The sequence below is a fragment of the Uranotaenia lowii genome, chromosome 2, assembly GCF_029784155.1.
Source record: "Uranotaenia lowii strain MFRU-FL chromosome 2, ASM2978415v1, whole genome shotgun sequence".
Classification (NCBI taxonomy): domain Eukaryota; kingdom Metazoa; phylum Arthropoda; class Insecta; order Diptera; family Culicidae; genus Uranotaenia; species Uranotaenia lowii.
Window position 1 is genome coordinate 432,450,321 of NC_073692.1, and position 22,498 is coordinate 432,472,818.

Sequence of the window (22,498 nt, forward strand, 5' to 3'; positions counted from 1 at the left end):
TTTGGTTAATGTCATTTTGTCTGCTGATTTTGTTGGTATTGTTTTTGATTGTGTGGAAGATTGCTGAATATGTTGTACTTAGGTTAGCTATATCTGTTTTTTTATTTACGGTATTGTTTTGTTGGGCGATGTGGCACATTTCGAGAAACTTCAAAGAAGATTCGCGATGGCTTTGATCCAGGATTTGTGTTGCTGTTAGGTCGAAGCGGTGTTCCTTTTCGATGCAGTGGTCCAGTAGTGCAGTTTTTTCCCGTAGGCTGTTTACTTTCCCATCGGATTTGTTGAGACCAGTTGCTAGCAGGTTTTCCAGTTCGGTGATATTGGTTTTGTGTCCGGCAATACGTCGTCTGAGTTGATTTTTCGTCATTCCTACATACTTCGAGTCGCAGTCTTTGCATGGTATGCAGTAAACGCAGTTGGCTATGTTTTCTTTCGGAATCTTGTCCTTCATGTTTGTGAATAGATCCCCAACAGATTTTATGTTGCGTGTAGCCAGTTTTATGTTGGAGTATTCCTCTTTTAGGGTTTTGTTGATTTTGTTGGATAGCGGAGGTATGTTCATGAATGAACGGTAAGTATATTCCAGGGTTGCAGAAGAGACTTCTACGGTAGGTATTGTTTTGTTTTTATTTTTATTTTTATTGATAAGAGTATGTCGAAGTGATTTCGGGTATCCATTGCACTTTAATTGTTCGTTGATAATTGCGTTTTTTTCCCTTTCCGTTGAGAAGGTGGATAGACGATTCACTCTTTCAACGAAGTTGTTAGCCATGTTAATTTTCTGATGGAGTGGGTGGAAAGAGTGAAAGTTTAGAAACCGCCCACTCGAAATTGACTTCATATACCAATCGGTTCTAATCTGTTGATCGTCGGTTCTTATTAGAATCATGTCTAAGTATGGTAATTTTTGATTTTCTTCGATTTCGTAGGTGAATTGGATATGTTCGTTGTAGCTATTGAATATGTTGTGAACATATTCAACTTTATCTTTGGGAATCGCAAGAATCAAATCATCGACGTATTTTTTGAGGATGGGTGGTTGGAAATCAAGTTTTCTGACGACGTTATTGAGCAACTCTTCCATAGTGAGATCCGCTAGTATGGGCGATATGGAGTTTCCCATACTTGTTCCAAATATTTGTAGATAGTGTTGTTGATTGAATTTGAAGTAGCTGCTGTCAATGCAGAAGGATATGATTTCCAAGAATAGATCTAAGTTTATGTTGGTATGGTTTTGAATCTTGTCCCAGTTGAATATCACGTTTCGCATAACTAACTCCTTGGGAATACACGTGAAGAGGGACACGACGTCAAGAGAGATTAGAATGTAGTCGGGTGGTAATGTTATGGTATTTATGTAATCGCAGAATGTGTACGAATTCTTTATGTTGTATGGGCTATCTAAAGAGTTTTGTAGAATTTTTCCCACATATTTAGATAGGTTGTATGACGGTGTTGTCATGTTGGGTACGACAGGTCTTAGTGGTAATCCACTTTTATGAGCTTTTGGTTGTCCGTATATGCGTGGACAGAGAGCTTTGTATGTGGTGAGACGTGCTGCGGTTGTCGAATCGATGAGTTTTAATGTTTTGAGTCTCTTAACTATGTTGTTATTTTGGTTCTGAAAGCGTGATGTTGGGTCTCTATCGATTCGCTTATATGTTTTTTCATCTTGTAATAGATTCAACATTTTGTTTATGTAATCTATTCTATACATGACTACTGTTTTATTACCCTTATCTGACTGTACGACAATTATATCGGGGTTTTCTTTGAGGAATTTGCGACTTTCTTTGATTGATGTGTTGTAGAATTTGAGGATTGGGTCCTTTGCCGGGGGATGGTTTTTTTGTTGGTATATGTAGTTTTGTAGGTGATTTACTATTCGGCATCTGGTGTTGTTCTGAATGTTTATATCTGGATTAGTTAGCAGGATGTTTTCTACGTCGGCGATGAGATGGTAAAATGGAATTTCCGTTATGTTGCAAATAGGAAGTGCGAATTTTGGTCCAAGGCTTAGTAATGTTGCAGTTGTAGGAGGTAGTGTTGTTTGGGTAGCGTTGAGTATTGCTTTGGGATTTGTATTTGGTTGTTCGTTAATTCGTGCATAGTTGATAAATAATTTATTGAATTTGTTGGTAGTTGCTTTGATCTTGGTTATTGTATGTTGTGTGAGATATGAATCTTGAGAATGGATGAATTGCGATGATATCTCGTTCGGCACGGTAGTCGATAATTTGGATTTAGCTGTGTTTATTTGCTTTTTGATTTTTTGAATATTGAAATATGTTTGCTTGATTTCGATATTTAGTAAACTTTTCTTGAATCGGTTGATGCTATTGTTCAGTTTTTTCAGAAATGGGCTATTTGTTTCCAACAATTGATATGTGCATCTAAACGTATTGTTTATGTGAGCTGGAAAGACTCCTTTACTTCGACATTTTATTAGAAAGGATTTTCTGGCTAGCATACAGCTAAGCTTTTTTGTTGAACGTGCTATGGTTTTAAATAGCAGTTGTATTTCAGCTCCATAGTTCCCTTTAATGTTTTCGTAGAAATTGATGTTCAAATTATTTGCCATTTTATTGTAATCTTGTTTTTGCTGTCGACTGTGAAATTTTGATAGTAGGTAAATTTTATCGGCTTTTTCAGTCTAATAGGCAGTGAAAACGAATATTGTTTTTACTTCCGACGTTTCGGTGATTTATTTCACCTTTATCAAGGATTCTATAAAGGTTTTTTAGTTGTTTAGTGTGTGATACAATTGTTGGATTAGATATTGCAATTTAGTGTACTTACAAAAACGGTGTTTTCTTGTCTGGATTGGGTTTTTCAAAATGGTGAAACTGTCATTTTGGGTGAAGAACATCGGCTTTGTGTTGTCGGAACTGAATATAATATGTGAAGTGGGATTATTTGTACTCAATTTTTCAACCTATCTGAGTACAAATAATCCCACTTCACATATTATATTCAGTTCCGACAACACAAAGCCGATGTTCTTCACCCAAAATGACAGTTTCACCATTTTGAAAAACCCAATCCAGACAAGAAAACACCGTTTTTGTAAGTACACTAAATTGCAATATCTAATCCAACAATTGTATCACACACTAAACAACTAAAAAACCTTTATAGAATCCTTGATAAAGGTGAAATAAATCACCGAAACGTCGGAAGTAAAAACAATATTCGTTTTCACTGCCTATTAGACTGAAAAAGCCGATAAAATTTACCTACTATCAAAATTTCACAGTCGACAGCAAAAACAAGATTACAATAAAATGGCAAATAATTTGAACATCAATTTCTACGAAAACATTAAAGGGAACTATGGAGCTGAAATACAACTGCTATTTAAAACCATAGCACGTTCAACAAAAAAAGCTTAGCTGTATGCTAGCCAGAAAATCCTTTCTAATAAAATGTCGAAGTAAAGGAGTCTTTCCAGCTCACATAAACAATACGTTTAGATGCACATATCAATTGTTGGAAACAAATAGCCCATTTCTGAAAAAACTGAACAATAGCATCAACCGATTCAAGAAAAGTTTACTAAATATCGAAATCAAGCAAACATATTTCAATATTCAAAAAATCAAAAAGCAAATAAACACAGCTAAATCCAAATTATCGACTACCGTGCCGAACGAGATATCATCGCAATTCATCCATTCTCAAGATTCATATCTCACACAACATACAATAACCAAGATCAAAGCAACTACCAACAAATTCAATAAATTATTTATCAACTATGCACGAATTAACGAACAACCAAATACAAATCCCAAAGCAATACTCAACGCTACCCAAACAACACTACCTCCTACAACTGCAACATTACTAAGCCTTGGACCAAAATTCGCACTTCCTATTTGCAACATAACGGAAATTCCATTTTACCATCTCATCGCCGACGTAGAAAACATCCTGCTAACTAATCCAGATATAAACATTCAGAACAACACCAGATGCCGAATAGTAAATCACCTACAAAACTACATATACCAACAAAAAAACCATCCCCCGGCAAAGGACCCAATCCTCAAATTCTACAACACATCAATCAAAGAAAGTCGCAAATTCCTCAAAGAAAACCCCGATATAATTGTCGTACAGTCAGATAAGGGTAATAAAACAGTAGTCATGTATAGAATAGATTACATAAACAAAATGTTGAATCTATTACAAGATGAAAAAACATATAAGCGAATCGATAGAGACCCAACATCACGCTTTCAGAACCAAAATAACAACATAGTTAAGAGACTCAAAACATTAAAACTCATCGATTCGACAACCGCAGCACGTCTCACCACATACAAAGCTCTCTGTCCACGCATATACGGACAACCAAAAGCTCATAAAAGTGGATTACCACTAAGACCTGTCGTACCCAACATGACAGCACCGTCATACAACCTATCTAAATATGTGGGAAAAATTCTACAAAACTCTTTAGATAGCCCATACAACATAAAGAATTCGTACACATTCTGCGATTACATAAATACCATAACATTACCACCCGACTACATTCTAATCTCTCTTGACGTCGTGTCCCTCTTCACGTGTATTCCCAAGGAGTTAGTTATGCGAAACGTGATATTCAACTGGGACAAGATTCAAAACCATACCAACATAAACTTAGATCTATTCTTGGAAATCATATCCTTCTGCATTGACAGCAGCTACTTCAAATTCAATCAACAACACTATCTACAAATATTTGGAACAAGTATGGGAAACTCCATATCGCCCATACTAGCGGATCTCACTATGGAAGAGTTGCTCAATAACGTCGTCAGAAAACTTGATTTCCAACCACCCATCCTCAAAAAATACGTCGATGATTTGATTCTTGCGATTCCCAAAGATAAAGTTGAATATGTTCACAACATATTCAATAGCTACAACGAACATATCCAATTCACCTACGAAATCGAAGAAAATCAAAAATTACCATACTTAGACATGATTCTAATAAGAACCGACGATCAACAGATTAGAACCGATTGGTATATGAAGTCAATTTCGAGTGGGCGGTTTCTAAACTTTCACTCTTTCCACCCACTCCATCAGAAAATTAACATGGCTAACAACTTCGTTGAAAGAGTGAATCGTCTATCCACCTTCTCAACGGAAAGGGAAAAAAACGCAATTATCAACGAACAATTAAAGTGCAATGGATACCCGAAATCACTTCGACATACTCTTATCAATAAAAATAAAAATAAAAACAAAACAATACCTACCGTAGAAGTCTCTTCTGCAACCCTGGAATATACTTACCGTTCATTCATGAACATACCTCCGCTATCCAACAAAATCAACAAAACCCTAAAAGAGGAATACTCCAACATAAAACTGGCTACACGCAACATAAAATCTGTTGGGGATCTATTCACAAACATGAAGGACAAGATTCCGAAAGAAAACATAGCCAACTGCGTTTACTGCATACCATGCAAAGACTGCGACTCGAAGTATGTAGGAATGACGAAAAATCAACTCAGACGACGTATTGCCGGACACAAAACCAATATCACCGAACTGGAAAACCTGCTAGCAACTGGTCTCAACAAATCCGATGGGAAAGTAAACAGCCTACGGGAAAAAACTGCACTACTGGACCACTGCATCGAAAAGGAACACCGCTTCGACCTAACAGCAACACAAATCCTGGATCAAAGCCATCGCGAATCTTCTTTGAAGTTTCTCGAAATGTGCCACATCGCCCAACAAAACAATACCGTAAATAAAAAAACAGATATAGCTAACCTAAGTACAACATATTCAGCAATCTTCCACACAATCAAAAACAATACCAACAAAATCAGCAGACAAAATGACATTAACCAAAATACTCTCCACACCACTCAGCAAACAATAGAATAACGCCAATAGCACAGTAACAGCCAATAACACAATAACAGCCACTACCGTTTTTCGAAACGACCAGTACAGTTCAGTTTAAAGTACCCGTTAGAATATCCAACCAAAATAATAGGAAAAAATAGTTTGGTTGTAGTTCGTTTTGTTTGTCGTGCAACAACCAAATTGTAAGTCAATTTTTCAACCTATCTGAGTACAAATAATCCCACTTCACATATTATATTCAGTTCCGACAACACAAAGCCGATGTTCTTCACCCAAAATGACAGTTTCACCATTTTGAAAAACCCAATCCAGACAAGAAAACACCGTTTTTGTAAGTACACTAAATTGCAATATCTAATCCAACAATTGTATCACACACTAAACAACTAAAAAACCTTTATAGAATCCTTGATAAAGGTGAAATAAATCACCGAAACGTCGGAAGTAAAAACAATATTCGTTTTCACTGCCTATTAGACTGAAAAAGCCGATAAAATTTACCTACGATCCAGAATTGAAAACCCAGAACAATCTTTCTAAATTCTTACCAGGCATAAAAATTTTCATTCATTCATGTTGACGGCGACATTTATTTTGGATCACTATTCCCAAAAAATATGATTATGAGCAGGCTTCCGAAAAGTACAGCTTTGCTATGACAGCCTTTTTCTTGTCGAACAAACTGTCTCGGTTTTCCTTACCACTCATTTGCAGCTGTACCGTCGGTAACGAATCGAAACGCTTCGGCTACATCACACACGTGCGGGAACGCAGGCTGTATCTGAACAATCGGCTCAAAGCTTGCGCTGCCGAAAATGTTGTGCTTTAAGCTGTAGCGAACCCAACCGACAGTTCGAGCATACGACCGAGGCGAAACGCGATGTGTGGTGCCGGTGCAGGTTAGGCGATATGATTACCTTCTATCCTATGGGGTCCTATGAGGAGGGTGATCAGGAAGATCATCCCCCCCCCCACCCCCATTCCCCCCCTTAAGCGAGAAAGAAATTCATACCTACGCTCGTTCGAAATTAACTCGGCCCGAGCGTGGATGATAACCCAAAGCGAATCTCGGCTACCGTCGGATGGAGTAGGTAATACTGTCATGCGAAATTCAACGCATTGAGAACTGTCACGAAGATTTTCCCAAAACTGTCATGAAGCTTAAAAAACATTCATACCCACGAACAAACTTTCGCATGACGAGGCCTCGCTGTACATCGCACGACCGCTCCTTTTAGAACTGTCGGGGAAGAAATATTCGGGAAGCTCTCATCGAGGTGCACGTGCGACGTTCGCACGTGGGTCATGGTCATGGGTCATGTCATGACAGAAATATTCCGATAATGTGAATGTAAATACCATTCATATTCACGTGATGTAAATAAATGTCAAGTGATGTAAATAAGTGTCACGTATGAGAAGAGTAAGCGATGAATGAAATTTGGGAACCAAATGGAAATACAAAAAAGGCGTCTCACTTCCATCTGTACCGTTGAGCCGTCAACACGTACGCCGGAGCATCGTATCGTTGCTGTGTACCTGCAGGAACATTTTACATTATTTATTTTTCCTTACCTGTATTTCAATCAGCACTTTTCAGTGCTAAAATTATTTTCATTTTCTTTTATTCATATTTTCTCTTTTCTTTCCAGCATGGGGAAGTCTTCGGCCGGAAGAAAACGGATTGCTGAACCTAATCCAGGGCCATCTGCCAAAAAAGTTGAAATTTCCAATTCATTCGATGTCCTTCATAACATCGGTGATGAGGAAATATTCATATTTAATTCTGATAAGAGTACTAAGAAACCTTCTTCTTCTTCTTATACTCTTAAAAACGAAAAGATTCCACCAATAACGGTCACGATTCCTGACTTCAATGCCTTTCGAAAAGAAATCGTCACTTCCGTCAAGGATGTGAAGATTTCTTTTCAGATCGGTCGAAGGGGAACTGCTCGTATATTGGCGGAATCTTTTAATGATTTTCAAAAGGTTTTAAATTATTTGAATAATAAAAAACACCAATTTTTTACGTACGACACTAGAAGTGATCGTCCATTTAAAGTTGTACTTCGTGGTCTCACTGCCGATCAGACACCGGATGAGATCACAGCTGAATTAAATTCTTTGTTAGGTTTTTCTCCAATTCAAGTAATTCAAATGAGGAAAAGAACCAACACGAATAATACCAGTAGTGTTGGTTTTGCTCCTGAACTTTATTTGATCTATTTTAAAAAGGATCAGGTTAATAATTTGCAAATTCTTGAAAAGGCTCGTCTTATGTTTCATTGTCGAGTCAAATTCGAACCTTTTCGTAAATCTTCTACCAATTTTCTTCAAAATATTACGCAATGTCGTCGTTGTCAAGCTTTTTGTCATGGCACTAAAAATTGCAGAATGAATGCCAGATGCATGTTTTGCGGCTCATTCGATCATGAAAAATCTAAATGCCTTTTTGGTGGTGATAAGCCAAAAACAGAATTTTTTAAGTGTGCAAATTGCGCAGGTAATCATTCCTCGAATTCGCTAGACTGTCCCATCAGGGCAAAAATTATTGCTTCTAGGAAAAATCCCAAAGTTTCCAGAAAAGTTTCTTCTCCTCCTTCCTCTTTTTCGTCTTCACACGTCGGGCCGGCAAACAACCTGCCTGTTCGCGGTCAGCCTCGGCCTACATTGGAATCACGGCTGGGTAATACCCGAAGTGATTTTAATGTTACCTGGGCTGATTCTGCGCCACAGACTCGTTGTTTATCGTTCTCAGAGGTGGTTGAAAATGGGTTGCCTTCTTCAGGTTTAACTAATAAAAATGGGAAAAAACCAAGTCTCAACGTTCATGCGAAGGCTTGGGAAAATCCCCGAAATTCAAATACCTTTTCTTCTCCTTCCTTTTCTGATCCTAACAATTTTGTTGATTTGGGTGAGATTACTGAGGAAAAATTAAAATTTTTGCATCAAAATTTAATGGAAATGATGCAACTTATGTTGAAAGCAAATTCAATGTTTGAAGCTTTCCAAACTTCTTTTAATTATGCTAACAAAATTATTATGACTTTGCGATTCCCTCATGGATCCAAATAGATGTTTAAATATTATGAATTGGAACGCTAGATCTTTGCTGGCTAACCAAGATGAATTCTTTTTATTTTTGAAAACTCATACATATTGCTGCCATCACTGAAACTTTTTTAAAGCCAGACAATAACTTGAAAAGCAATGCTTTCTTTAAAATTTTACGAAATGATCGACTTGATCGACAAGGTGGGGGTGTAGCTATTGTCATCAATAGTCGTCTCAAATTTAGACTTCTTCCTTCTTTCAATACAAAAGTCTTAGAAACAATTGGAATTGAATTAGAAACTTCTATGGGGAAAATTATAATTGTTGCCGCATATTTGCCTTTTCAATGTAGCGGTGAACAGAAAAATTTTTTGAAGGGAGATTTACAAAAACTCACCAGAAATAAATCTAAATTTTTTATTATTGGTGACTTTAATGCAAAACACCGATCTTGGAATAATATTTCATCAAATTCAAATGGGAATATTTTATTTAACGACTGCTCTGCAGGTTATTATACTGTTGAATATCCTAATGGGCATACTTGTTTTTCTTCAATTAGAAATCCCTCCACAATTGATTTGGTTCTAACGGATTTAGGCGAGCATTGTAGTCAATTAGTTACTCATGCGGACCTCGATTCAGACCACCTTCCAGTTACATTTTCTTTATCCCAAAGTCCCATTGCAAACCCTTTAAAATCAGTTTTTAACTTTCAAAAGGCTAACTGGGAGCGATATATGAATTTTATTGAACGTAATTTGAATGTAAACGTTCCACTTAATTCAATAGAAGATATTGATTTGGCTGTAGAAAATTTGACAATTTCAATAGTCAATGCTAAAGCCGCTTCAATACCTAAAGTTAAACATAAATTTAATCAACCTTTAATTGATGATGATCTTCAGTTTTTGATACGACTGAAAAACATTCGTCGACGCCAATATCAACGTACTAGGGATCCTTATTTGAAATTAATTTATTGCGACCTTCAAAAAGAGATCAAACGTCGTTTAAATTTCATTCGTAATGAAAACTTTGCCAAAGCAGTAGAGGACATAAAACCCTACTCAAAGCCTTTTTGGAAATTAACTAAAATTCTGAAAAAGCCCCAGAAGCCAATTCCTACTTTGAAAGACGGGGATAAACTTCTTTTAACGAATGCAGAAAAAGCTCAAAAATTAGCCCAACAATTTGAGTCTGCTCATGATTTTAATTTAAACGTTGTAAGTCCAATTGATGCTCAAATTTCCCTTGAATTTGATGATATTCTTTCTAAACAAAATGTATTTGAAAGTTCTTGTGAGACAAATATTGATGAACTTAAATTGATTTGCAAAAAATTTAAAAATATGAAAGCCCCAGGGGAAGATGGGATTTTCTATATTCTTATTAAAAAGTTGCCTGAAAGCACTTTAAATTTTTTAGTTAAAATCTTCAATAAATGTTTTCACTTGGCTTATTTTCCAAATAAATGGAAAAATGCCAAAGTAACTCCAATTTTAAAACCTGGAAAAAATGCTTCAGAGCCTTCGAGTTATCGACCAATTAGTTTGCTCCCTTCTTTAAGTAAACTATTTGAGAGAGTTATTTTGAATAGAATGATGATTCACATTAATCAGAAATCTATTTTCCCTGATGAACAATTTGGTTTTCGTCATGGACATTCTACTACACATCAACTTTTGAGTGTAACTAATATGATTAACGCTAGCAAATCTGAAGGATATTCAACTGGTGTTGCTCTTCTTGATATTGAAAAAGCTTTTGACAGTGTTTGGCACAAAGGTTTAGTAGCTAAATTAGCTCGATTTGATTTTCCTGTATATCTCACCAAAATTATTCAAAATTATTTGACTAGCCGAACTTTGCAAGTAAGCTATCAAAATTCATGCTCTGAAAGGATACCCATTAGAGCTGGTGTCCCTCAGGGTAGTATACTTGGGCCAATCTTATACAATATTTTTACTTCTGATCTTCCTGATGTACCAGAAGGAAAAGGTAGAAGATTATTTGCTGATGATACTTTGCTTTCAGCCAAAGGTCGAAATTTACGGGTGGTACGCAGTAGATTGCAACAAAATTTAAATTCCTTTTTGAATTACTTGAAAATGTGGAAAATTTCTCCTAACGCTTCCAAAACTCAACTTATTTTATTTCCCCATAAGCCAAGAGCAAATTTTTTAAACCTTATGAAAATCATTCCATAACTTTTAATGGGGTTTCTTTAGAATGGTCTGATCACGTGAAGTACCTGGGACTTACACTTGATCGGAATCTTACTTTTAAAAATCACATTGAAGATATTCAATCTAAGTGTAATAAATATACTAAATCTCTTTATTCTCTCATCAACAGGAAATCCAGGTTGTGTCTGCGAAATCAGATGGTAATCTACAAACAGGTATTCCGACCAGCGATAATGTATGCAGTTCCGAGAAGGCCATCCAGAGGATTCAGAACAAGGTTCTGAAAATGATTTTGCGGCTTCCACCTTGGCACAGCACCGAAGATCTTCATCGGATTGCGGGCATTGAATCGATCGAAGAGATGGCCAACAAAATCATCTCCAACTTCAGAGGCAAATCGATGCAGTCTTCCATCGCAGAGATTCGTTCTCTCTATAATTAGTTTTAATATAGGATAGTCTTAGTTTTTAGTAGTAAGTTTAAAATATTTTTTGACATTACAGGATGTTCTCCTACATAAAAATACTTGATTGCACTCAGCAAAATTAATGCAAATAAATAAATTATAGTGATTATTAAACTATAGGGCTCTGGACAGATCATCATTGAACTGAACACCTAATTTAATGTAATAATGTAATATAAATGTAATGATGAATTGGTACAAATAAAGACATATTAAAAAAGGCGTCTAGAAACGCTTATCTCTACTTTCATTTTTGTACTATTTATACAGGTCTGCCCCAATGGGGCATCGGGAGACCATGTGTATTGGGCTTTAGGCACTTCTTGTCCTCACTGTCCGAAGGTACAACTCGACTGGCTGGTTGTGTGATGCTGTGCCTGCCGAATGTATAGCCGAAGGCCTAATGGGCGTCGTCTCACTTCGTGTAACCGAGGATTAATCTTCGGCCACACAATATGGTTAGTTAGAATTTGCCGTAATATAACATTTGAAAATCAACTTGGCAAACAAAGTTGCAAAAAATTGTATTGGTGATATTTCTTATGCCCATTTTAACAATCATGTCATGACCGATTTATTGGAGATTTCAATGATCAGAACAGAAGCATGCTTTCATTTCCGAAAAATCTTAAACTATCGACATGTGAGGAAAAGAATGGGTCACTAGTCGCAGTTTTTGGCTCATGACTATGACATTATCCCGTCCCATTTCCTACACAGTAAATTAAGCGTCGATTTCCAGCAACAAAAATTGCTGGAAACGATCAGCAATCCAAAGATTTTCTGGAAACCAGCAAACGGTTTTCTAGTTGCTGGATTTGTTCAGCACCTGGTTGTGTTCTTGTCATTTTTGCTGAAAAATCAGGAATCGGCTTCCAAATTGCTGGACTTTCCAGAAATAGATCTAGTGGGCTGGAAATCAGCAATAGAGTTGTCAAATTGGAGTCTGTTTGTTTTCGTACGCTGAAGCGAAGTGAGACTCCATTTTACAAATTTTGGTTAGATCAATGTATTTATATTCATTTTCCTCTATTTTCTAGCAACCAGGCATCAAGTCAAGGATGAGTTTTTATTGGACAGATAGATATTCCATAAAAGATACCAAACAGAACTATTTTTCCAGAAGGTGGATGATCACACATAAAGCTGCTACCCTAGAGCAGGTGTTAGAGAGATGTAAAAAAACGTTTTTCTGGAAATAAACAAATCCCTTTGCAAATCCAGCAATTAAAATTGCTGAACATTTTGCTGGAAAGGTGGGGACAAAAACCAGGAAAATTTTGCTTAATTCCAGAAAAAAAAATTGCTGTGTATTTTTTATTCGCATGTCGGATTAAATATTTAGGAAAAAATGAAATAATAAATTCCGATCGATCCCAAAACATCAAAATTCAAATACAAGAACGATGCTTGAATGCTCTGAAACAAAAAAAAAAACTCTTGGCTCATATTGAAATTCTGATCTGTTATCAAAATTCAGAGTTCGTATTTTCGTAAGTTTTAGAGATCGTATTGAAACTTGGAAACAGATCTAAAATTCAAATTTTGAACTCAGATTCCGGCATTAGATTCAGAAACTTAAATGAGTTAAAATTTTCAAGATAAGTATTTCGATGAAGAATTCCAATTGCAAGAGATCGAAGACTTATAATTTTTATTGTTGTTTCAATTCCAAAACTACAAATTTTTAATCAAAGTCATGTTTTTTTTTATTTTAGAAAAAAAACATCCACAGTACTTTTATCATGAAGTTTTTTTCTTTGAAAAATATTGTCGATGAAAAAAACATCTGCTCGAATAAAAATTGCAGGGAATTGAATTTTTATCTATAACTCAACAAAACTAATATTTCAGTTATATCAAGAACCAAATTTCAAACTTAAACCTTAAATTTGGGTCGATATTGCAAAATCAAATTCGATCCGCAAAACTTCCATCAATTTGAATTTCTTTTTTAATTTTTTTTTCATTAACGGTAGAATTAGCTCGACAATTTAAAGATTTGGCTTATTGATTTGAGCATAGAATAAGTTTTTTTATTAAGAAATTAAGGGTTTAATTACACTAGTTTACAAAATTTTAAAAAAAATCGTGAACTTGATTAACTGACCAACATTTTTAATGTAAAATCAGGCGCTGAATCCTAAAATGATATTCAAAAAAATCTCAGTAGAACCGTTTTTGAGTTATGCTGCAAATATGAAATTTCGAAAAAATTAAAATAGTTCTTGTACTTAGATTTAAATATCTCGGACGGCATAACAGTAATTTGAAATCCCTCTTTTGCATATTAAAGGTAAATGAGTTTTCTATCGATCATCTGAACACTGTTTTTGCGTTTGACCAACAGTATTGCTGATATTAGTGACTTCATGAGAAAAAAAAATTATAAAAAACGCATTTTTTTAGAGAAAATTTTGTTTCAACGAAAGTTTTAGACTCGATGGTAGCATTTAAAAAATCTTATTTTCTTTTGCGCTTGAATGTCAATTTAGAACAAAGATTTCAAGTTGTTATTTATCAAAATCGGTTGAAAATTGAAGAAGCTATGGCTACTTTACCATAACTGAAATTTTTGGAGTTTTTAATAATTTAACGAACTGCAGTACACTTATCATAGTATAGGAAGAATGAAACATGATAAATCTCACTCGCTCCAAGTCAAAATTATTTATTAGCTTACCAGAAGTTCACATGCCAAGTTTCAGGTAGATCTGACCATAGGAAGGGGTTGCTTAAGTCTCAAACGTGAATAAAATTTTGAGGTATTTTGCCCGGAAGGAACGAAAAATTCTGGTTTTTCATCAATAACTTTTTTCATCACTAGCTGATTGTTTTTTATGGTTGATTTTCTTAAAGCCTGAATTGAGACAAATATTTCACCCGAAGACTGTAACTCGATTGGATTTGAAATAGAAAAGTTATTGCGGTTCAAAAGCCGCTAATTTTGTCCAACACGCAATGAGTACTTTTTACGCATTGTGTTTTATACGACCATTTTCGACCAAAATACAATCTTTGAACCGCAATAACTTTTCTATTTCAAATCCAATCAAGTTACAGTCTTCGGGTGAAATATTTGTCTCAACTTAGGCTTTAAGATAATCAACCATAAAAAACAATCAGCTAGTGATGAAAAAAGTTATTGATGCAAAACCAGAATTTTTCGTTCCTTCCGGGCAAAATACCTCAAAATTTTATTCATGTTTGAGACTTAAGCAACCCCTCCCTATGGTCAGATCTACCTGAAACTTGGCATGTGACCTTCTGGTAAGCTAATAAATAATTTTGACTTGGAGCGAGTGAGATTTATCATGTTTCATTCTTCCTATACTATGATAAGTGTACTGCGGTTCGTTGAATTATTAAAAACTCCAAAAATTTCAGTTATGATAAAGTAGCCATAACTTCTCCAATTTTCAACCGATTTTGATAAATAACCACTTTAAATCTTTGCTCTAAATTGAAATTCAAGAACAAAAGAAAATTTTTTAAATGCTACCATCGAGTCTAAAACTTTCGTTGAAACAAAATTTTCTCTAAAAAAAATGCGTTTTTTATAATTTTTTTTTCTCATGAAGTCACTATAATCAACAATACTATTGGTCAAACGCAAAAACAGTGTTCAGATGATCGATAGAAAATTTATTCACCTTCAATATGCAAAGGAGGGATTTCAAATTACTGTTATGCCGTCCGAGATATTTAAATCTAAGTACAAGAACTATTTTAATTTTTTCGAAATTTCATATTTGGAGCATAACTCAAAAACGGTTCTACTGAGATTTTTTTGAATATCATTTTCGGATTCAGCGCCCGATTTCACATTGAAAATGACCTTCAGTTTACTGAGTTCAAAAATGCTGTAAACTAGTGTTATTAAAGCATCAATTTAAAGCATCAATAAAAATTATCCATGTTTTATAACAAATGATTCAAACCAATGATGAGAGCAAGTTTCCATATTTGTTTCTTAAGGGTTCTTCTTACAAATCTAGCTCACCAGATTAGAGATTTCAGCATATATTTTCAAAAGATTCTATTAAATACAAAAAAAAATAATGTTCAAGAACTTAAAACTGAATAAGTAGAAGTATTAAGATATATTTCTTTTTTTTTTAATTCAAGCAAGTTGGAGCGAAAATATCATTGACGAAAAAAGTTTCCAAACTCCCCTCTAACGAGGGCATTCTTCCTAGGGCCATGACTAGTACTATAATGTTTACATCAGCAAAATTTGGTGACGATTTGCCAAGTGGTTTTTGAGATAGAGTCCAACAAAGAAATTATTTAACTTTAATTTTTTGACACCACGGATGCCATCTATAACGTCCAACATGAACCACTCTTTTTCCAATAAAAAGGCAACTTTTGATTAAGTCTTACGTATACTGAAACTGGACATCCAAAATTTCTCAATACTTTAAATTTGGTCGAAATTGTGACAAATTTTGCCAATTGTCCTCATATTTGACTTTTTATCATTTTACCACAGAATTCGCGTAGTGGCACGATTCCAAATTCGAACAAAACATTTTAGACTAACTGAAATTCTATGCAGGGAAAATGGTCGTTTTTTGACGAAGTCTTCTCTATATTTATCGTGTCAATCGTTATGTAATACTGACAGATCTGAAACTTCCACAGATCGTCAGCCTCCTCAAGTACTAGTCATCATTTTTTTTTTAGTTTTTACTTCTTGTTCATCTCAGAAACATCCGAGACTTGTCAACAAAAAATTTCTGGCTGGAAACCTCTATCTCTCTATCACAAAATATTTCAAAAAATTTCCCCGCTAGCGGTCCAAATATTTTGCGCTCGATTTGACCACCGTATTTTGTTGATTTACCGGTAGGCAGCTTTGTTACTTTGTAGAAATGAAGTCAATTCTGTTTATAAGTCAGCTAGACAAACCGATAATGGAAAAAATATCTTTTTTAAAACTATCCCCATTGAAATTTTTGGATAGCGCTTGATGAAACCGCTCACAATACTTAACTTCATGGAATCTATCATCTTCACTTTTATTCAAATTTTATCACACCGTTAAATCTTCTAGGTCTCCTTAAACGATTGACCATAAGATAATTGACTTCCAGTAGGGGAGTTACCGGATTTTCGACAAGCCTGCCCAAAAATTTTGGTCAATGAGCTTATTCATTTGAAACTATCTCAAAACCCACTTGACAGATCGTCACAAGAATTTCCACAAGTAAATATTACATGAAAAAGAAGCATCACTGAAAATTTCATTGATGTCTATTCATGCATTAAGAAGTTATTCACAACAAAGTATTGCATTTCGAGTATTTCAAATGAATACGCTCCTTTGGACGATTAAATCTAAGCATCAATATTTGACAATACCACTGAAGTAAATTGGTAAAATTCAGTGTCTTTGAGTTACTAAACGTTGCGTTTATATTGCCGAATATAGTTTCATTATAAAATTTTTCAAGATTTGAGTAATGTTTCTAAGTATAGTACAAATGGACGTAAATTTGACGCTTGTTCATCGGACAAGTTCGGTAATCGGACGTTTTTGGAACCTGAGACAAAGGCCAATTCTACTCAAAATCAGTCGTTTTGTTGAAAGTATTCCAAAAATTCGAGTGTTTTTTTTAATTCCTGTTCATTGATCGATCGTTTTTTTATTTTGGCAATATCAGGCAATACTGATATTTTCATATATTTTTCGTTAACTGTTTGTGGCTTTTGAAATTCATTCGATTCAAATTTTCTCAACCTTCAATAATGTAAGAATTATTGTAATGAAAACTTTTGGAGTTAAACCTTTGGACCAAAATAATGGTTCTGCCAAGGCACCCTCGGTATTCTGACGTTTTCGGTAATCGGACCCACCCTCCGCTTCTATCAGCACCCGACTAACAAGCGAGCACTGTATTTGAACAACCATGTGGTAAGATAATAAATTGATCATGTTTTGAATTTAAGTTGCAAATATCATTAATTTAAACTACTAGGTATGTACCTTAGCGAATTTTAGAATTAAATTATTATGGGCTTGGAATTTATTTCTTGAAGTAAGCAGATCGATTCAAGGAATGTCCAACAGGGTTGAGATAGCTCAAAACTGCAAAAAAGATAAGAATTCCATCATTCAAAAGCATCCAACATCAGTATAATGCTGAATAGGGTGAGTCCATCGATCAGTTGAATGATCTAGTAGATATCAAATAGGTACCTACCTACAAGTTATTTGAGAAATATATCAGGTGGAACTTTTTTAAAGTCTGTTTCACATAGAATCTTGTCGCATCTTTTCATTTACTGCAGCGTCCCTAGTTGTCACATCGCGAATCTATTGACAGTGTTTTGATCCGGATGGTTTGTTTACTTAGTGGTGATAATTTCATCAAGATTGAAGCAGTCAGTCAAAAGTTATCGACGATGGAACGCGAAAGGCGAGAGAAAATTCTGCACACTCACGTAGAGAAACCGACGTGGTCAGGAGTAAAGATCGCGAATTTCTGAAATATCCAAAATCGACCGTAAATTCGGTGCTGCAACGTTACCGGGAGACCCTTACGGTGGATCGAGCAAAACAAATCAGGCGTAAAATGGAACATATGGCCGGAAGCTGCTTGCAAAAGTAATTCGATGAGTTCATAATAATCCAGGAATCTCCTTGCGTGATTTGGCGAAAAAGTTCAAGACGAACCACAGTACAGCTCGACGAATTTGTTTGCGAGAAGGCTTGCGGTCGTATCATGCAAGCAAACACCCCAACAGGACGCTGAAACAAACCTGGTTGTCAAAACCAGGGCAAGGAAGTTGTACGAGAAAGTGTTGGCCAAGTACAACGAATGCATTTTGATGGGCGACGAAACTTACGTCAAAATGGGTTTTGGACAAATACCCGGTAACAAATTTCACCTTGCGAAGCGTTAAAGGGATGTTGCGGGTAGATACAAGTTTGTTTTTGCAGATAAATTTGCTCGTAAGTTGATAATTTGGCAAAGGATCTGTGGTTGTGGGAAGAAGACTAAGATTTTAATCACTGGGGACACAATGAATGGAAATGTTTACAAAGAAGAATGTCTCCAGAAGAGAGTTTTGCCATTCATTCGGTCCCACAAAGGTCCGGTGAAGTTCTGGCCGGACCTGGCAAGCTGCCACTACAGCCGGGATATCGTTAAGTGGTATAAGGAGAACAAGATCGATTTTGTTGATAAAAGTATCAATCCACCAAACTGTCCGGATTTTCGTCCCATCGAGAAATATTGGGCAATAGTTAAGGGCAAACTGAAGAAATGTGGCAGAACCCGCTCAAATGGAAAAGTGGTGGAACAAGATGGCGGATGAGGTTACCAGCAGTACTCTGCAGAAAATGATGGGTGGTTTCACAAAAAAAGTTTGAAAATTCATCCGAAAAGCTGACGAATGATTCTTATGTACATTAAAGTGCAATAAAAACCCTAGAAAATGACATTTTTACTTTTGTTGTACGTTATTTCTTTGCGGAGAAATGATCTATTTTATCCGACCAGATTCTATGTGAATCAGACTTTATTTCGTGGTTTGAAGTTTAAAATTGACTGCCCATCGAAGCTGAAAACCGCCTGATACCTAAGCTTCCGTTTGCACCGTTTCGGTGTGGTCGTGTTTGACGACTTAACACATGTAATATACACAACAATAAATACGATACCCCGAGGGAATCCTTAAGTAGATATCAAGTGCATATTTACATTAGTTGTGTCACACAACACACAACTTATGTGCCTAACTAAAGCAAGGAATGTGAAAAGCCAATTCAATATGATAGAAACGTGAAAAATGAATAAAGTTTTCAAAGATTAAATCACCAAAGCTTTTATTCCGGTTCTACTAATATCTTAGAAGCTTTTGTCACAATTTTTTCCCACATTTTTTTTAAATTAAACCTTTCAAGTTTTAATATCACTGTTGAGATTAAATTCTTTGCTCGGGTAGATGCAATTGTAGTGCCATTAATTAGGTAAAGGATTTTCTCCAAGCAACTAGCAATGAAAAATTTGCTTTGGTTTGGCGTGGCATCAATAATAACCGTCACAGAAATTGTTGGATCCAATCACACAACTGCTCTAAGACGTTTTCGGTGCTCCGAGAGGCATGCGTTTTTTTGTGGTCATTGGTCTTGCGTATTCCGTACGCAAGTAGTTTAAAAATAGGAGTGGGCTCGTAAATCGACATGTAGATCCGGCTCGAAGGACCACATAGACTTATCGAGCGTAAGTATGTGTAAGCTTGAGAGCCAACATTTTACAAATAAAACGGTCGTAAAAAAAGGAAACTTCCCATCACAATATTTTGTAAGTTTTTCTTTTCTCATTTTCCGAATATTGTTATTCGATTCCAAATTAGTGTTTTTTACAAGTTCGTGCTAAAGTTATTATTGGAATTGATTAGTACTTGCGGTAAGCCAACGTGGAAAGTTATATCATTAAACCAAAACCCAAAATCCAAATCACAATAACTCACCTTTTTTCCTATTTTTTTTTTCTTCAAAGGGCATGTCATCGCTTAAAATAATTCTATGTTACAAATTGAAAACAAAAATTAAAACCAAAACAATCAAGCAAATGAATGTACACGTCAGTTGGCTTACTTTTCAATGTTAATTTGTTGTTAATATCCTGTTTTGTTCACTTGTTTCACAGAGTGTGTAATTTTTCTTTGTTTTGTTGCTTCTTTGGATGTCTGTGTGTTTGTGTGTGAGTGTCAGTGTGTTGTTTGTTTGTTTGTTTTTCTTTTTTTTTTGTTTCTTACTCAGTAGTATCAGTTGTTTTCTCATTCATCATTATTTATAATAGTCATTTACACATATTATTTTAACCGATGATTTTTTTAGAGTTAGTTATTGCTGGAGTACTCGTTGGCACAGGAGTGATAGGTTTGAAGGCTATCGAGTTAGTTTCATACTTGTAAACGGTGCTGTTGTTAGATTTGACGCCGGTCAGCGAGGACGACGTGCCGACGGCCAACGTAGCCGATCCTAGTAGGCTGTGATGATGTTTGCCGCCGCCTCCGTGATGTTTGTGATGGTGATGATGATGTTGTTGTTGTTGCTTTTGTTTTAGCTGATTTGCCTCGGGGTCACTACTGCTGTCGTCTTCACTTTGCGATCGACTCGGGTGTTGGCGCACCGTAGCAAGCGTTGCCGTGGCAAGCGTAGTGTGGGCTCGGGCTGCTGCGATCGAACGACGACTGCTGCTACCGGTGGTGCTGCTGCCGCTAATACTGGACAATGCGCTACTGTTGTTGTTGTTCAAGAAGGGATTCGTGGAGCTAGTTGGGAACTTGCTGCTGCTGTTGTTGCTATTGCTACTGATAAAATTGCTGCTACTATTCATGTTGTTGTTGTTGATACTGTTGCTGGTATTGCTACTGTTGCGATAGTCTCGCAGGGTTTTCGAGTTTATCGAGTGTGATTTGATCTTGAGATCGCGTACGGTCGCCTCCACCGTTTGGGATGATTGGAAATTAAAGCTATGATGTTTTTGTAAAGGCAGTTTAATATGACGTCGATTGGATGAGGCCAGATTTTTCTTGATCATCTGATTGATCTTGGCCTGATTGCTTCTATCTACGGGGAAGAGTTCCTTCGGTATCAGTATACGTGTCTGGTGTTGGGTGATCTCGAAATAGTGGTTATCGAACGAAGAAGGGTACTGAATGTTGGGCACAAGATGGAGGGGTAAAACGGAAGTTTTGGTTTGGGTTAGAGCATGTGTTAAGAGTTTAGCTAAGCTGGGTTGAGTGGACTTACCTCATTGCTTGAAGTGAATTCGTCGGTTGATCTGGGGTCGGTTTCATATCCCGAACTGATGGGGAGATTCATGTAGATTGGATCGAGCTGCTTGCTGTACATCTGGATGTTTTTGGAGATTAGCGAATTAGTAGAAGCATACTTCCGGTGCCTCGGAGCCGGAATGGGTTTGATGCAATCGTAGTAACTATTAGAAACGGCGCTGTTTGACCGGCTACTAGATTTACGAGATTTGCGACCCAAGCTGATTTTGTATCTCTCGTGATTATCGAGAGCGAATTTGCTGCCGATTCCACCCGTTGTAGCACTTCCACTCATGGGAGATTCGTGTATTTGAATAGAATCAGTGAGATTTTCGTACAACGGAGTCACCGTCTCCAGATCGATGAGTTTCTTGTTTTCTCCAGCAATCGAATTGCCAACAGGCGGGCGTTTCAGTGACTTTCCAGATGAGAAGCTGTGGGTCGATAAGCTGTCACTGTTGTCTAGAAGGAGCTGCTGAAGCTGGGCCGAAGGTTTCTTCCGCTCGGCAGTCTTGCTAAGGTAAGGATTAGTGTTGCTGTTGTTGATGCTGGGTGAATCCTGGCTATTGGACAGCGAAGACATATTGCTTTGGTTAGTGAGCATGGTCGATTGGCTAGTGTTATAGGAGGAAAGGTCCGAATTCGGTGGATGCTTCAGGGTACCATTACTGTCTCGTTGCTGGTAGTTGATGTAATTGTACGGATGGGTCGGGAAACAGGATGGTGTTAGCGACTTGTTAGGGCATTTCACTGCTGGCGCGAGACTGTTCTTAACTAGCATGGCCTGCGGGAGCATAGAACACACAAAAACGATACACTCACAGAATTCAATACAAACCATCATCGATGTTCAAGCGGCAAATGGACTAACTACAAGCGAAAAATGACTCAATTTTTTTTAAAAGATCGTTTTCACTTACCTTTTTTGGGGGAGTTTGTAGCCCATGGAAAGGAAGGTTCTCATATTCGCCTGGTTCGATTTGGGATCCTCCAGCAGTAGATGACTCTCCAGTAACTGCAAGTAATCGAAAATAAAATCGGATTAGTCAACTTTTAAGGAAAAAACCTTCTCATAAATTTCAAACATATTTTACTTCAATTGAAATTTTCC

At 36.3% G+C, this 22,498-nt stretch overlaps 2 protein-coding genes across 12 annotated transcripts in view; one reads left to right on the forward strand and one right to left on the reverse strand.

Moving 5' to 3' along the window:
• LOC129747362 (hemicentin-1-like) overlaps nt 1-22,498 on the forward strand; it is a 485,337-nt gene that overhangs the window by 188,469 nt on the left and 274,370 nt on the right. The gene's annotated exons all lie outside the window — the stretch shown is intronic.
• The window catches only part of LOC129747363 (hemicentin-1-like), a 46,123-nt gene continuing 44,039 nt past the window's right edge, over nt 20,415-22,498 (reverse strand). Inside the window, exons 16-18 of the mRNA XM_055741538.1 lie at nt 22,308-22,402; nt 21,365-22,171; nt 20,415-21,266 (exon numbers count right to left, since the gene is read on the reverse strand). Of these exons, the coding sequence (XP_055597513.1) occupies nt 20,427-21,266; nt 21,365-22,171; nt 22,308-22,402 (1,742 nt within the window). The 3' untranslated portion in view covers nt 20,415-20,426. The remainder of the gene's footprint in view (nt 21,267-21,364; nt 22,172-22,307; nt 22,403-22,498) is intronic.